Below are 13932 nucleotides of genomic sequence, written 5' to 3'. Positions count from 1 at the left end.
CCAGAAACATAAAAGAAGCCCCAAATGGAACAAAGAAGAAAAGTACCCTAGCAGGTAAACAGTAGGGACCAACGATGTGCAAAAAATTGACGGTTTTAATATTCTCAGCATAGTGCATAGATAATGGAGATTTGGAGCACCAAGATAACACTGCAGACATTTCTCTAGAATTAGTTTTTAAAAAAATATGAGATGGGACAGTGTGAAACTGTGGATGCAGAAAATGACACAAACAGTAGGTGGGATCCTCTTTCATCTTACACATTAAACTCTTCATGCTGCTTAAGGAGTTGCTTTAAGCCTGACATGCATTGACTGCATTGGCAGGAGTCATTTAGTGTAGGCACTCATGCAGCACGTCAGAAAATATAAGACAACAAAGGTGTAAATTTACAGTGCATCGGTCTCGGGAGTCAGTAGAGGGCGCTAACAGCCCTGTTTCCTCAGGCTGCAAGTCAGTGAGGAGCAGCTCGTGGCGCAAACAGCATGAACTGCGCTCTGCATGTCCTCACTGATTATTTATGACTATCGTTTACAGTATGTGAATTATTATTAGAATAAAAGCAAAAGTTTCTCTGTACATTTTTTCTGTCACATTTTTATCGTGACAATTTCATATAGAGAAACATACAGAGAAACTTTTGTTTGAATTTTGTTTGAATTGATTTGATTTTTTGCTAAGAGCCTTAAAAATGCCCAATTCGAGGTAAAGTGTGAGAAAACGTCAATAATAAATCTATCAGCTGTCCTCCCTTTTTCCCGCCCCTCTCTTCATTGGCTCTCTACACCGACGTTCCACGCTAACGGGGCTGCGATTGGTCCGCTGGGCTGGCCGTCAAAGAGAGCTCCGGCTTTGGGCAGAGAGACGCACGCTGCTTCTAGTCCCTGCTGCTCAGTGCGTCGAGCGGCGGAGGGAATTGGAGTTTGTGCGTCTTGTTGTGAGTCCGTGGACCAAACAGCAGCAGCACCAGTGCGCTTTTCCTCCTCCAGAGCCGCGGGCATCCCGGGGAGGAGCAGCAGCCGTGCATGTATTGGATAGAAGGAGGAAGAGGATTTTGCTTTTTTGCCTCATTCATTATTATTTTTTGACTCATTGAGACATCCATATTTTCGCTTTTCCCTAATGGTAACCAACACCGAGCAGCCGGAGACATGTGGACTAATCTGGGGAAACTGCAGCGCTTCTTCCTCTTAGTGTGTCTTCTCCTGACGCTGCGGGCTGAGGTGAGAACTTTGTCTTTCAGCTCCGAGGCAAATGATGATTTTGTTGCTCTGAAGTTCTGATTATTATTATTAATGCTGTTGTTGGGGTTTTTTGTGTGTGGTTGCTTGTTTTTGGGGGGGTTTCTTGTGGGGGGCTCGGAATAAATTCCATTCTTAATTGAATTTCCTCCTGAATCACGTGTTCTGGAATTTCAGGAGACAAATTAGATTTGCCAAAATTCTCTGCCGTGTCATAATTGCGCGTGTAACAGCAGACATCCGCAAATTTGTTCTCATCCAGGCGCCGAATGACTGCTATCCGCACCGAGTGCGTTAATGCGCGCCCGCTCTTGAAAGTTTGGTTACTCTAAGAAAAAAAAAGATCGTTAAGTGTCTTCACATGTTAGCAGTGCACCCTCACCTGCACAGAGAATCCCTCTACTGCTGTTATCAGCAGCAAGCGCCTCTAAATCTTTTAATGGTTTGCTTGTCTTTTCACTTTAGGTGATTTTGACTTTTAACTCAGACTGGATGGGTTTTCAAGGTGGATGTGTTTGTAAAGCAGGACTGCAGACATCTGCAGAGTTAGCTAAACTGGGAATGCTAGGTCCCGAAGCTGAAACGTGCCAAAAATGTACAGTAGCGTCTGTGCAGAGTGACTGCGCTGCAAACACATGAGCCCAGGTCGTGTTTTCTCCCCACATCCACTTGTTTCCACCTGGAATGTCCGCGTGCAGTTTTGTGGAGAGCTTTCACTGAATCAGTGACATTTCTCGTAAGGGCGGCGATGGTTATTTAACCGAGGGTCATGCAACACTTTGTATACCTGCATGAATCACTGATAGAAACAATAAACTGACTAAATGTAAGGTTTAAATTACTATTATTATTATTGGGCGGCGATGGTTATTTAACCGAGGGTCATGCAACACTTTGTATACCTGCATGAATCACTGATAGAAACAATAAACTGACTAAATGTAAGGTTTAAATTACTATTATTATTATTTTAATTACCTGTTACAGAGAGATGCTGCTACCATCTTAGGCATTTTTTTTCACACTGCCTTGTTCTCCTCAGGTGTCTCGGGCCACCGGTTACTTCGAGCTGCAGTTGATTTCGGTGGAAAACCCCAAAGGTCTGCTAAACAACGGCGATTGTTGCGACGACGAGAAGAGCGCGGCGGAAGGCCACTGCGGCGAGGACGAGTGTGACACCTACTTAAGAGTGTGCTTAAAGGAATACCAAACGGAGGTCACGACTAATGGACCGTGCACCTACGGCACGGAAACTACACAGGTTATCGGTGGGAATACTTTTCAGTTCAAAGGCGGACAGAAAACGGGACAGAACCGGAACAACGATGTCGGGAAGATCAAGATTCCCTTCCAGTTCGCGTGGCCGGTAAGTGGACCTTGTTTGATGGAAATTTGCCACTTTTATGTGATAATTGCGCTTTTTAAATTTTTGTTTTGTTTTGTTTTTTTTCGCTGTAACATTCCGATTTCTCTTAAAAGAACGCGTAAAACACTTTGACAATTATGTTCGTTGAAATGGCCATTTAGGACGCGCAGGTGGACGCAAGTTTACTAATATGTCATTTTATTTGCCAAAAATAAAATATAAATGTAAAATTGGATGTTGTCACGTATTGAGGCTAAACCCTGGCTCACGCAAAGTGCAGCGCGCATCAGTTTGGCACAGTTCTCTGCAACAAGTCGCTCCTTGTCTGAATCTCTGCTTGCCACTCATTCTATCCGAAGTTTTGGCAACTTTTGGACTCTTCACATCATCAGTGATTCAGTCAAGTCACGGGGTAGATCACGCTCTTCTCTGGGAACTTTGCAGGAAATGTCCGCGTGCTTCTGATAAAGCCAAAACCACCTGGTGAGCGCAGGACGCAAGACTTTTACGCATAGTGGTGGAGTGGTGTTTCAGTTCGATGAGATACCAAACAAGCTGCTGTTTGTGTGGCTTGTGTGTTTAAATGAAAGGAAGGGGGGGGGGGTTATGTAAGGATTTTCAGTGCTGATTAAGAAGTGGCAGGTAACTTATTATCTAATCCAAACAGAATGGAGAGCCAATCAAAACCTGCCCCTGCTCCTTATTTGGAGGCACAGCGTGGGAAAGTGGATCAGAGCTGGCAATCAGAGTTTTGTTAAAAAAAAAAAACACTGCTGTTACACCCACAGATCTGCATCAGGGAGGTTTACTGTTTGAAATGATGTTTTGGTGGAGTTTACAGGTTTTGTTCCCACAAAACAGCTGAGTGAGCTGTCCAAACAAGAGTCATCAGTCACTGTGAGACAATCTGGAGAAGAGGATCAAGGTTAAAATTGATCATCAGAGCATGAAGGCAGGGATTAATCACACGATATTAAGGGAGGTGATTAGTCCAGTAATCAATTAGCCAAGGAGGGGAAAGTGATAAATCTTTTAATGATTGAGCAAACATTTATTTACATTCCCAATTCCTAACTATTTTATGATTTAGCACAGTTAGAAAAATTAATAAATAAACAGTCAAAACAAATGCACAAAAAACGGTTGATTTCTTAGTGGAAACACTGGTAGATTCCTTTACTAAAAAAAATCACTTTATAACATTTTTTTGCATTTTATTTTGTTAAAAATATCTCAGATCTGACCCATGAAGTCATGGATAAATGATGATAGAGGGGCGTGATAGGGTGCTGGGATGTCCTGTGGCAGAGGACTTCTCTGGGTTCCCAGGTGTGCATCAGACTTATTCCAGTGGGAAATGGGATCTGTAGTCTGTGTTTGATTTGAACTTTCTTTGGTTGTTCTGAGGAGTTTTTGAGGTGTGGCCCGGTGCACTGTCCTACAGGATGGAGCTGCTTTACGGTGGGTGGCATCCACACAAGACCCAAGATTTTCCAGCAGAACATTTCATTGTAACAAAACGGTCAGCGGTATCCATTTCATCTGTCAGCAGATTACTGTTGCAGTTTTTCAGTGTACAACGGTGTACCTAATCTTTTTGATTTTTAAAAGATTTACGTTAATACATAGCTTTGAACTTTTAGGCTCATGTGGTGGGTGTTTGGCAGAATTCAAAAATAATATTTTGCAAGAAAAAATAAAAACATGAAATTACTTTCAGGAATGACGGTGGGGGGGGGGGGGGATGAGTCCCCGTGCATCTGTTCATGTCAAAATGTACATATCGGCTTCTTTGTGTGCTTGGGTTGGCAGCAAGACCTTCCCATTCATCACTCCCCATGGTCAGCTGTCAGCAGAGGGGAAGATGGAAGTAGTAAGTTGGGGCCTTGCAGGCAGATTCGGTTACCACTAAGTTGTGTGTGACACAGGCGGTGGATATCAGTGTCACCTTCTACTCAAACAAGTGAACATCCTCCGGTCAATCGGGGCTGGGGGATGCCTTTACCTCGCCGTCTCTCAGGTTCATGCTCTACCCATTATTGGGTCATTGTTTCACTCGTCATGTGTGGGGTTGCTGTTTTCTGCTATCTGACAGACAGCAGATAGAGGTGTGTTTGTGTGTGTGTGTGCGTGTGTGTGTGTGTGTGTGTGTGTGTGTGTGTGAGAGAGAGAGAGAGCAGCATAAAGAAGGAGGGTATCAGCATTCAGCAGCTTCTTCTGATGAGGATGTCAAAGTCGCAGCAGTTGAAGGCTTGCAAAACAAATAGTTAGAAATAAATAGCATTTCACATTTTAAAGCAGTGCTCCATAAAGTTAACAGTGTTGAGTGAGCTGGTTTTATATGTACAGCGTCGTCATGTTGATTATTTGGGAGTAACTGATTAATCATGTAATGTAAGATAATTGAAAAAAAAAGAAAGAAAAGATGCCTGGAATCAAAAATGATGTCTTTGAGTGTCTTCTTTCTACCCGGCAACACTGTAAAATCCACAGACAGACATCATTTAAAATAATAATCAGGAGAGAAAAGCAGCTAAAAAGAAAAAGAGAGGCCATTGCATGTAACCGTTTGTGATATCACAGATAATACCGACTCTAAGCAAATGTTTCTTTCAGCTTGAAAGTTATAAATATTCAGATTCCTGGTTAAAGACAGTTACAGCACGTGCACCACAACTTCAGTCATCTCAAACCTCCAGATCAGGAACACCTGAATGATTACTGTGTAAACTTTGGCCTTGTTTCCCAAATCTTGTCGGACACTTAGAAGTGATGGAAATGACTCAACCGGTGAGGAGAATAAACTAAATGATTATAGCAAAATGCTATGAATAAAATAGACATGACAGTCAACACAAAAGGGTTCAGACATTCTTTATAGTGCATGTTTGAGGTTTGGTAACACAATAGTGAACTCAGAGGAGAGAAACAAAGTATTGATCCGATACCAATACCAGGGTTGGTATTGGTATTGGTAAACCTTTTTGCAGCATCAATTTCATGGAGCTACTGTCCTACCTTCTTCAGTCAGTTTTCGCAAAGTGATGAAAACTCTATTTCTAAAACATATTAATGTAGTTATGTAGCCTTTTCTCACCTGGGATTAGTTTTATTTTCAAGGAAAACTCTGTTTAAGATCCCAAATATGTGTCGTATGCGTGTAAAATTTGTTGTCAAAAGGATGAACACATGTATGAGGCTGTGGCCTGTAGCCTGTGGTGCTGTTATAGTAGACTCCATTGGCTGACCTCTGTATCTGGGCCACTGGTCCTGACATAAATTAGCTGCAAAAAAAGGACATTGTTCTGCCCTCTCTTCCTTTGCCAATCATTTCTCCTTCATTTTAACCCCTCTGGCTTTTGGGGCCTTCAATGACATGTTCTTTCATTAGAGAAGAGAGGGGGGGAGGGATTGTTCGATAGAATGAAGGAAGTAGTGATGATGGGGCAAAGGGAGGTAGAAGGGAAGAATGGGCCCCCTTTCAAAATTCTGAGGTTTTGCCACAAGGGAGGTGTATTTTTAGGATGCGGTCTTTTAAGATGTTGCTTTCTTTTAGTTGTTTTTTTTATAGTGACTGAAGCAAAAACAAACATTTACTTCTTCTCTTATTCCTTCTCTGCCGCTCCACTCGTACCCAAACCTTCCTCCGGCCCTCCATCTCCTTCTCCCTCTCTCCTTATGGGGGTATTTTTAGAGCTGCTGTCCTTCTCTCACCCCTCTGTGAGTAAATCAGGGATCTAGGGTGAGTACTCCTTCAGTTTCATAGCCCGCTTTTTTTCCCCCCTCCCGCCTGCCCCATCTTTTGCCAGAATACCCCCTCCCCTCCCTCAGCCTGGTAGAGCTAAGGGACAGAGGTGGAACAGCTGTTGTTCAGAGACCTCCTGCTTCCCCTCCTCCTCCTCGGGTAAATGTTTTAGCGAATTGCATTAGGAAAGCAGGCTATGATTACAGCACACAGCGTGTAAGATCACGTCTCTCGGAGGAGTATCAGTGAGCAATCACAAAGTGTAATGTTGGATGACAGCGAGTTGCTGCCTTCCTTGGTTGTGTCCTCGATGCTGCCACTGCCAGCGGTAGGCTCGTTTGGCTCATTTGCCGAGTGCGTCCTTGGCGCAGTCTCTGTCTCTTCCATCAGGGAGCTCTTTCCTGTTTGCTGATACTTTTATGGTTGATTAGGTTTGGGTATTGGTTAGGAGGATGTGAAGCCCAAAGGGACAGAGGTGTAGGGTTGGTCTAGTTAGGGAAGCTGAATGAAAAGACACATGATGCAAAAGCACATGAAGCTGACTACCTGGTGTTACAGGTGGGCAGTGTGGTCACATAGCCAGAATTCTGGTGTCAGCTTACTGAAGTATTCTCCTTGCATTTCACGTTAACACAGTTGACAGGAGAGAAGGAATTTAGAAAGCTAGTGTCTGCTTTTTAAATAAAGTTTGATTGTATTTCTGAGTGATCATCATACGTATATAATTTTTAAAGAATATGGAGGTACATCTATGTTGAATGTAAGGATTATGCAGTTGTTTAGTTTGGCGCAGGCTGACGTAAATGACTGGTTTTTGGTGGAGAGAGTGTTTTGAAACTACACAGGAACTACAAAAACGATGAAGTATTTAGAGTTACGACTGGTTGCTCATTTCCTGGATTAAAATGCTTTTGAACAACATCCTGCAAAATTAGTTACTTGCATGCAACAGTTTGAACCAGCTTTATTGGCTGTGTCCACCAGAGTGCTAAGCAGTTTTAGAAAGCAAGCTTTTAGTCATGGATGCAGATTTCAGAAAACGCAGTCGCTCACAAAATAGAAATGATAGTCTGCGGTCTCCAGCCTGCTGCTTCTCTTAGTTTGTGTTTAATAAGCCTAAAAGCCTGCAGCGTGATCATGGTGAGGCTCTGTTACGTGATGTTAACTGCACTCACAGTGGATCTGCTCATCTTTCCCACGCTGGTTTGATGTCAGATGACCTGTTTCTGGTCAGAGGCATGGAAATGTGTTGTTAGCTGCTCTGCCTGGTCAGCTGATTGATGCACATGCTGTGGATGGATTTGATTTTATGTGTGACTTGTGTGTCTGCGGGGGCGGATTTGTGTTTCTGCACTTATTAGGCTGTGGTGATAAAAATGGGTCATTAATTCAAACTTTTTAAAGTAAATACAAATTTTTTTTAGCTTGCTACTTTCTAAAGCAAAACGTGAATAGAATTTAGTCACGATACAACTACACAGAATGCTTTACATGGTTTGTAATTGACATTTCACATCATAAATAACACAGCAGGTTAATACTATTGCATTACAGTGTCGTCTGTCTTTTCTTTCTTTCTCCCTTCATCCATTCAGCAGATGGCCACTCCCTCTCTTAGCCTGGTTCTGCCAGAGATTTTCTTCCTGTTAAAATGCACTTTTTCCTTCCCACTGTCACCATGTGCTTGCTCAAAGGGGGTTGTTTGATTGTTGAGGTTTTGTCTGCATTAGTATAGCTTACAATATAAAGTGCCTTGATGCATTGAGGTGACTGATGTTGTGATTTGGTGCTCGGTCACACGGTCATATAAGTGACTTTCCAGCATTCTAACTGTTAAATTCATAACGTGTGTGTTTTGGTGAGGCAGACATGAAGTAGTATATGGATTATGAACACTGAGGTGAGCAGGGGTGATAAAAACAACATGTTAGAGGCATATACACACAGAGCAGCTTAATTTACCACTCGACTCTCCAGTTTTGCTGACAGGGCTAATAGAGCGCAGTTAGATGTGGGTACAGGGAGAGACATTATGATGGGATGAAGAGGACATAAGGCGGGATGGAAAAGAGAAAGCGATTTTGTGTGATGGCCAAACCTTCCTTTGTTCCACTATTTATTTACCTCCCAAAATCTCCCATCAATCCCATGTTTATTTTATCCATCTCCCTCTTTCTCTCACAGGGTACCTACCAGGAGAACACCCTCCAACTACATATTGTGTTAGTTAAAAGGTTTTTGGCTTTGGTTAGTTTGTTTTGTTTTCAGGGTTCAGCGTTCACCTGAGGTTTGCTTTTTCTTTGTCCAAAAACAGACTGGGAAAGGATCATTGCATTGCATTATTTTATTTTTGTATTTGGCTCATTTAGGTTCACGCTGTGAACCAGCTGATGAACTAAAATGACACGGAGAGAAGTTTTGGAATTCTTTCATGCACAAGGTCAGCAATTTAACAAGCATAATCAAATCTTAATCCTCATCTTATAAGGATTTTTTTTTAGTTGTTTGCAGGATTTTGTAGTTTATACTTACACTAGAGTGACACACTTGTTGGTAGATCTTCTTTTTTAGAGTTTACTCCAGTAAAGAGTACATGAAGTAGGAGTTAGAGTTCCTGACACGACTGTCATTCTTTTTGTGGAAAAATGAAGCGAACGAAAGGAATAAACACACTAGAGTTCAAGTAAACCACTGCAAAGATATACAGCATGAACAAACCCTGACCTTACCCTTACTCGTCATTCGGCTGAAGTAATAAAACTGGAGAGAAACTCATAGAAATGGGCCTTTACACATCTTACTACAAGTCCCTCTTCGTCCTCTGTATCCCCCTAAAACTTGGATACTGTGCAGCCTGTTGTAACTGGCCTCTCCAGAGGGATTGGGTAAAGGTTCAGCAGGGTTTCTCAACTCATGTGGGACCCAAATCTCTGCCAATAATCTCTATTGCCCAACCTCCCCTTCATGGAGAAACCCGTGAAATACTCTCTGAAGCGCTATAATGCAACTAAACTTAATCTACCTTTCTCCTTTTCCATGTAAAGGATCAAAGTGTAAGGTTGTCATGTCTGATATTAGTCATTTAAAGCTGATCAAACAAAGCAAATGTTATTAACCCGGTATGCTTATAAGATTAACAGACATTTAAATGTGTTGTGTTTAACTTAAAGTCCCAGATTGAATCTATAAAAAGTGCCTGTGATGTCTTTGTCTTACATTGTAAGGCAACTTAAAACTGACGTTGTAAAGAAATGTGACATTTCTACTCCTATTGTACTTTATCAGACGTAGCTGGGCGTTAGAAGGTTACACCAAAGTTTTAGCCAGTTGGCCACATAATGAAGCACGAGCGAGCATCAGTATGTGAGTGAGAAATGAGAGAAATGATGGATTAAGGGCCCTATTTATTCTACCTTCTTTTCCATCCTTCTTTGACTTTTGAGGTATTTTTTATTTGCTTCTCTTTTCACTTTTTATTGATAGAGATGAAGCTCCACTTGTCCTGTAGCTTTTAGCAGCTCCACAAGCTTGTCATCATCAGTGTAGTTTGCTTGAGAAATCTTGAAACTATAGATGCCCATTAGAACACTTTAAAAGGAGTTTAGTTCTTTTTAAATGTACTAAAATTAATCCTGTGTTGGCATAAATGTACAACTCTGAACCCAACGTGCTCTCATACCACTCAAAGTTTATCTACCATTGAAGAAGTTCATTTAAAACAGCATTTAGACCTAACATTACCTAACTGCCCCCACCTTGTCCACATGTTAAAAAACATTATTTGTGTTTGCAGCAAAGGGCAGGTGGACCGTTTATTTGTCACATCTGTGCTAAGGTGGGCCACTATTGAAGGACTCGGTCAGGATTTTCCCACGGCGTGAATATTGCTTTCCCAGTGGAGCTGTGGAAATGAGGCCTGCTTTAACCTCTTTGTCACCGCACCTTTCAGCAGGAACAATGACTTTATACCTCAGCTATTGTCCCCGGATATTGAGTTAACAAGACAAGTGGAGGGAAGGCGAAACAGAGATCTAGGAGGACAGCTGTGTTGGGCAAATTGTCAGCAGTGGATCTTAGAGCATCTGGAAGTGCTGAATATGCTGTTCATAAATATATATTCAGCAAATGTGTCTTTGGACTCTGTGATGAAGTCAGGGTAGCACCTCCATACTGCTCATTATCACTTCTTTCACTTCTAGTCCTCATTATTATTAATCCTACTGTACGTATCAGAGGTATTACTGTAAGTCTCAGCAATTTCCAACTTACAAACTGCAGGTGGAGATTAAAGGAAATGAAAAAAGATCAGTGAATTCTTTGTTAAATCAGTTCGTGGTTTAGTATGTAAATGTCAGAACATGAAAAAATGAGTTGCAGGTATTTCCAGTTGTGTGTCTTGTGTAAACAGAAAGGGAATAACTCAGACTTACAAAGCTAGGATTTATATCATACGTCAGCTTATCTTTAGAGGGCTGATAAAGAAAGTAAAAAGAACTGAAAAAATTATTGTTCTTGCCACAGGCTGCTTGATCACAGTTGGTTAAACACCATGCGGATGTCAGGTCAGTTGAAATTGGCTGGCTAACTGGCCGGGTCGCAGCCCCAGGTGTGTGTGCCTGTGCTGAGTCGGGAGTTTTCCCCTCATAGCCAAGAGGTTTGCTGTGAGTATGATTTAAGGGGAAATAGTGTATTGTTTATTTGCAGTTTTTACATTAGAATCAGTTCAGTTGTTCTGACATAGTTTTGAGAGATATTGCAGACAACAAAGTTACGATAATAAACATTGTTCTTGACTGCATCACTGGCTGTTTTTGTGCACACCTGGATTTTTTGGTCTATGTCTTTGGATGACTTTTATGCAGTTCCAGTTCAGTTTCCTGAACAATCTTTGAACAGTATAGCTTTCACCAGACTAGCATCGTTTAATTGGGTATTAACGGCTGCACATGGCCACTGGACATCGTGAATTATGATTCTGTATGGTGGACATTTGTGTTGAGATTTCAGCCTTTGTTTCAGATTTGTCACCTAACAACAAGCTGCGAGACCTCATGTTGGAGAAGCTATAGCATACAAACATTTGGCATCATTAAATGTGATTAAGGAGTCATCATATAATTAACAAATCGTCTGTGCATCAGCAAAGTAAACTCATCTTTCCAGCTTTTCTTCACGCTGTATGGATACATGTGTGCCGTTTCTTTTCTCTCTGTATCTGATATTCCAATATTTGTATAAAATTAAACTTTTCTCAAGCTGTTCTTGTTTGTCTTCGACGTGTTAGCTTAGCTTTCCTCTGAAAATAGCCTGCTGCCACTTACACATCTAGAACTGCACATTACCCAAGGAACCCACCACAGTATCTACACACTTATATTTCGCTTCAGCTCACTTCGGAAATCAGTAGGTTGTAATAAATAAAAAAATAAGTAAACCCAGTGGATTTGTTCAGTGAGCCACTGTGGACTTTTACGGCCATGGTTGGTCTGAATTTGGCTCTCTCTCTCTGGTCTTTTCCAGCACTTCACTGTGTTTACAAATCAAATCAGTAGCTTCAGCCAAGCATTTGAGCTAATCACAGACACACTCCTTACAATAAATCAGTGCAAAGTTTGGAGAATCTGCACAATTGAAATTTCACTCATACTCACTCTACAGACTGCATCCAGACTCGGATGCACAGATACCTATTGTGCTCCTCCAAGATCACAAGTTAAGAGACGAGCGATTGTGCTAGTACTCCGAGATAATGCAGTAAAACATGAGAAAACATCAGAGTCCCCCACTTGTGGTTGTGATACACAGATGTACATGCACAGTGGCTGAGTAAGTGCAGCCAGCGGCAGCTTCTGACGGTTTGATGAGGTGGTAATAAAAACTCAGATTTTTATCTCTGTACATGCTCTGACTTTCAGCGTTCAGTGGAAATTTGGAGAAGCATCGTATAACCTTACTGTAGAGGTATGATTAGAGAAAGTCACATTTCTTTCTTAGTTATATCACTTAGGACTAACTAATGGATTTAAGGTGGTATTTTCTCCCTCAGACATACGTGCTATTGATTCAGTATGAAAGGCAAATTCACAGAATTCCTCTCTGTTGCCGGAGGAGGCGGCGTGACCTGGAGCGACAGAAATAGCTTTTCACGCGTTTGGTGTGGGAAAAGTGAATTGGGTCATTTCACCATTCTGCAGCTCCAGTATAAAGACCTGATTAGATTAGCTTTGATTAGATTTGCTGTCTGAACGAGGCCTCCTCGGGGAGGGTTGGCACATTGAGGCCTCCTTAGAGAGAAGAGGTGGTAGTGGGTGGAGGGGTGCTGGGCTCGTTCTGTTAATAACGTGCTAAATTAACCATCCGAGCCCCTCTCTGCCGGGAGCAACATGTTTTATTCATGTCAATAGACTAACAGGTGTGACGTGACAGGTGTTGCTGCTGCTTTTATTTTTTTTCTTCTTCCTCAGATCACAACTCTGGAAAAGTTGTTAATTGGGTCTCTGGATTTTTTTTTTACTCCTTTTGCTGTGAACAATTCCTGGCTGTTGTGAGTTTCAGTTCAAAGAACATTCCTCGTCATTATGCTCCACCTGTGACTGTGGAAGTTTTTCAAAAATTGTTGTTGCACATCTTTTATGCAACATCCTTGTGGTATTATTTTTACATTACTGCACTCTGCTTTTAATTTATTTGACTGTTCACACATGGAGGCTTTTGATATTTGTTTTTAGCTCCTGAGTTCTTCTGAAGGGTTTGTGCTGTGATATTCTTTCTTCTTTCTTTCTTTCTTTCTTTCTTTCTTTCTTTCTTTCTTTCTTTCTTTCTTTCTTTCTTTCTTTTTCTAATCCTTTATAAGGATTTCCAAAATTAAAGTGGAAGTAAATTAAATGATTGTTAGAGGTGCCCACTGGAGCCAAAATGGTCGTTAGTTGTAATTGTTAGTTTCAGCTGTTCAGTTTGCTGCCTCCAAATGAATCCCCTGAGGTATTACTGAATAAGAATGCATCCTTCAGTTCAGTTGTTCTATTATATTTTATTTATTTATTGCCAAATTGCTACAACAGTCACCTCATGGGACTTTACAGGTAATAACACAGAGAAACCCCATCAATCAGGTGGCTCCCTTTGAGCGAGCACTTGGCGACTGTGGGAAGGAAAAACTCCCTTTTAACAGGAAGAGACCTCTGGACGAACCAGGCTCAGGGAGGGGCATGAGGTGAGGGAGACAAGACAAGGTGGTAACATTCATTTTTAATTATGCTGCATTTATGTAAGCTCAAATATACTGTATTTACTCTAACTATATGAAGTTACACTCAGAACCTGACATAAAGCACAGAAACCAATACAGCAAACGAACCAATTTGTGCACATGTATAAGTTTTATGATTTTACCTCACCTTACAGGTTTCATCCTGCCCCAAATATTCTGTTTTGGATAGTTTTTTCTCCTCCCGGCTCTTTATGATGTCAGTGAGAGGGGAACGCCCTATTATGGTGATCAGAGATTTTGTTGACACACCCACCTTTTGCAGTATTTTGTTTTCAAGTAGCTGCCAATCAGAAAAAGTTGGCTTAAAAA

At 41.5% G+C, this 13932-nt stretch overlaps 1 protein-coding gene across 2 annotated transcripts in view; it reads left to right on the top strand.

Annotated features, from left to right (window-relative positions):
* Nucleotides 1-846: 846 nt before the first annotated feature.
* Nucleotides 847-13932, top strand: part of LOC102302526 (protein jagged-2) — a 50389-nt gene continuing 37303 nt past the window's right edge. Inside the window, exons 1-2 of one of the 2 annotated variants that reach the window (XM_005948511.2) lie at nucleotides 847-1224; nucleotides 2285-2608. In XM_005948511.2, coding sequence (XP_005948573.1) covers nucleotides 1153-1224; nucleotides 2285-2608 — 396 coding nt within the window. In that variant the 5' untranslated portion in view covers nucleotides 847-1152. The remainder of the gene's footprint in view (nucleotides 1225-2284; nucleotides 2609-13932) is intronic. The other variant, XM_005948512.3, reaches the window with a different exon arrangement.

The sequence above is a fragment of the Haplochromis burtoni genome, unplaced genomic scaffold (genome assembly GCF_018398535.1).
Source record: "Haplochromis burtoni strain Fernald_Lab_line unplaced genomic scaffold, NCSU_Asbu1 Contig_605, whole genome shotgun sequence".
NCBI classification, from domain to species: domain Eukaryota; kingdom Metazoa; phylum Chordata; class Actinopteri; order Cichliformes; family Cichlidae; genus Haplochromis; species Haplochromis burtoni.
The sequence above is the reverse complement of the archived record's forward strand: the minus strand, read 5'-3'. Positions and strand labels throughout refer to the sequence as shown.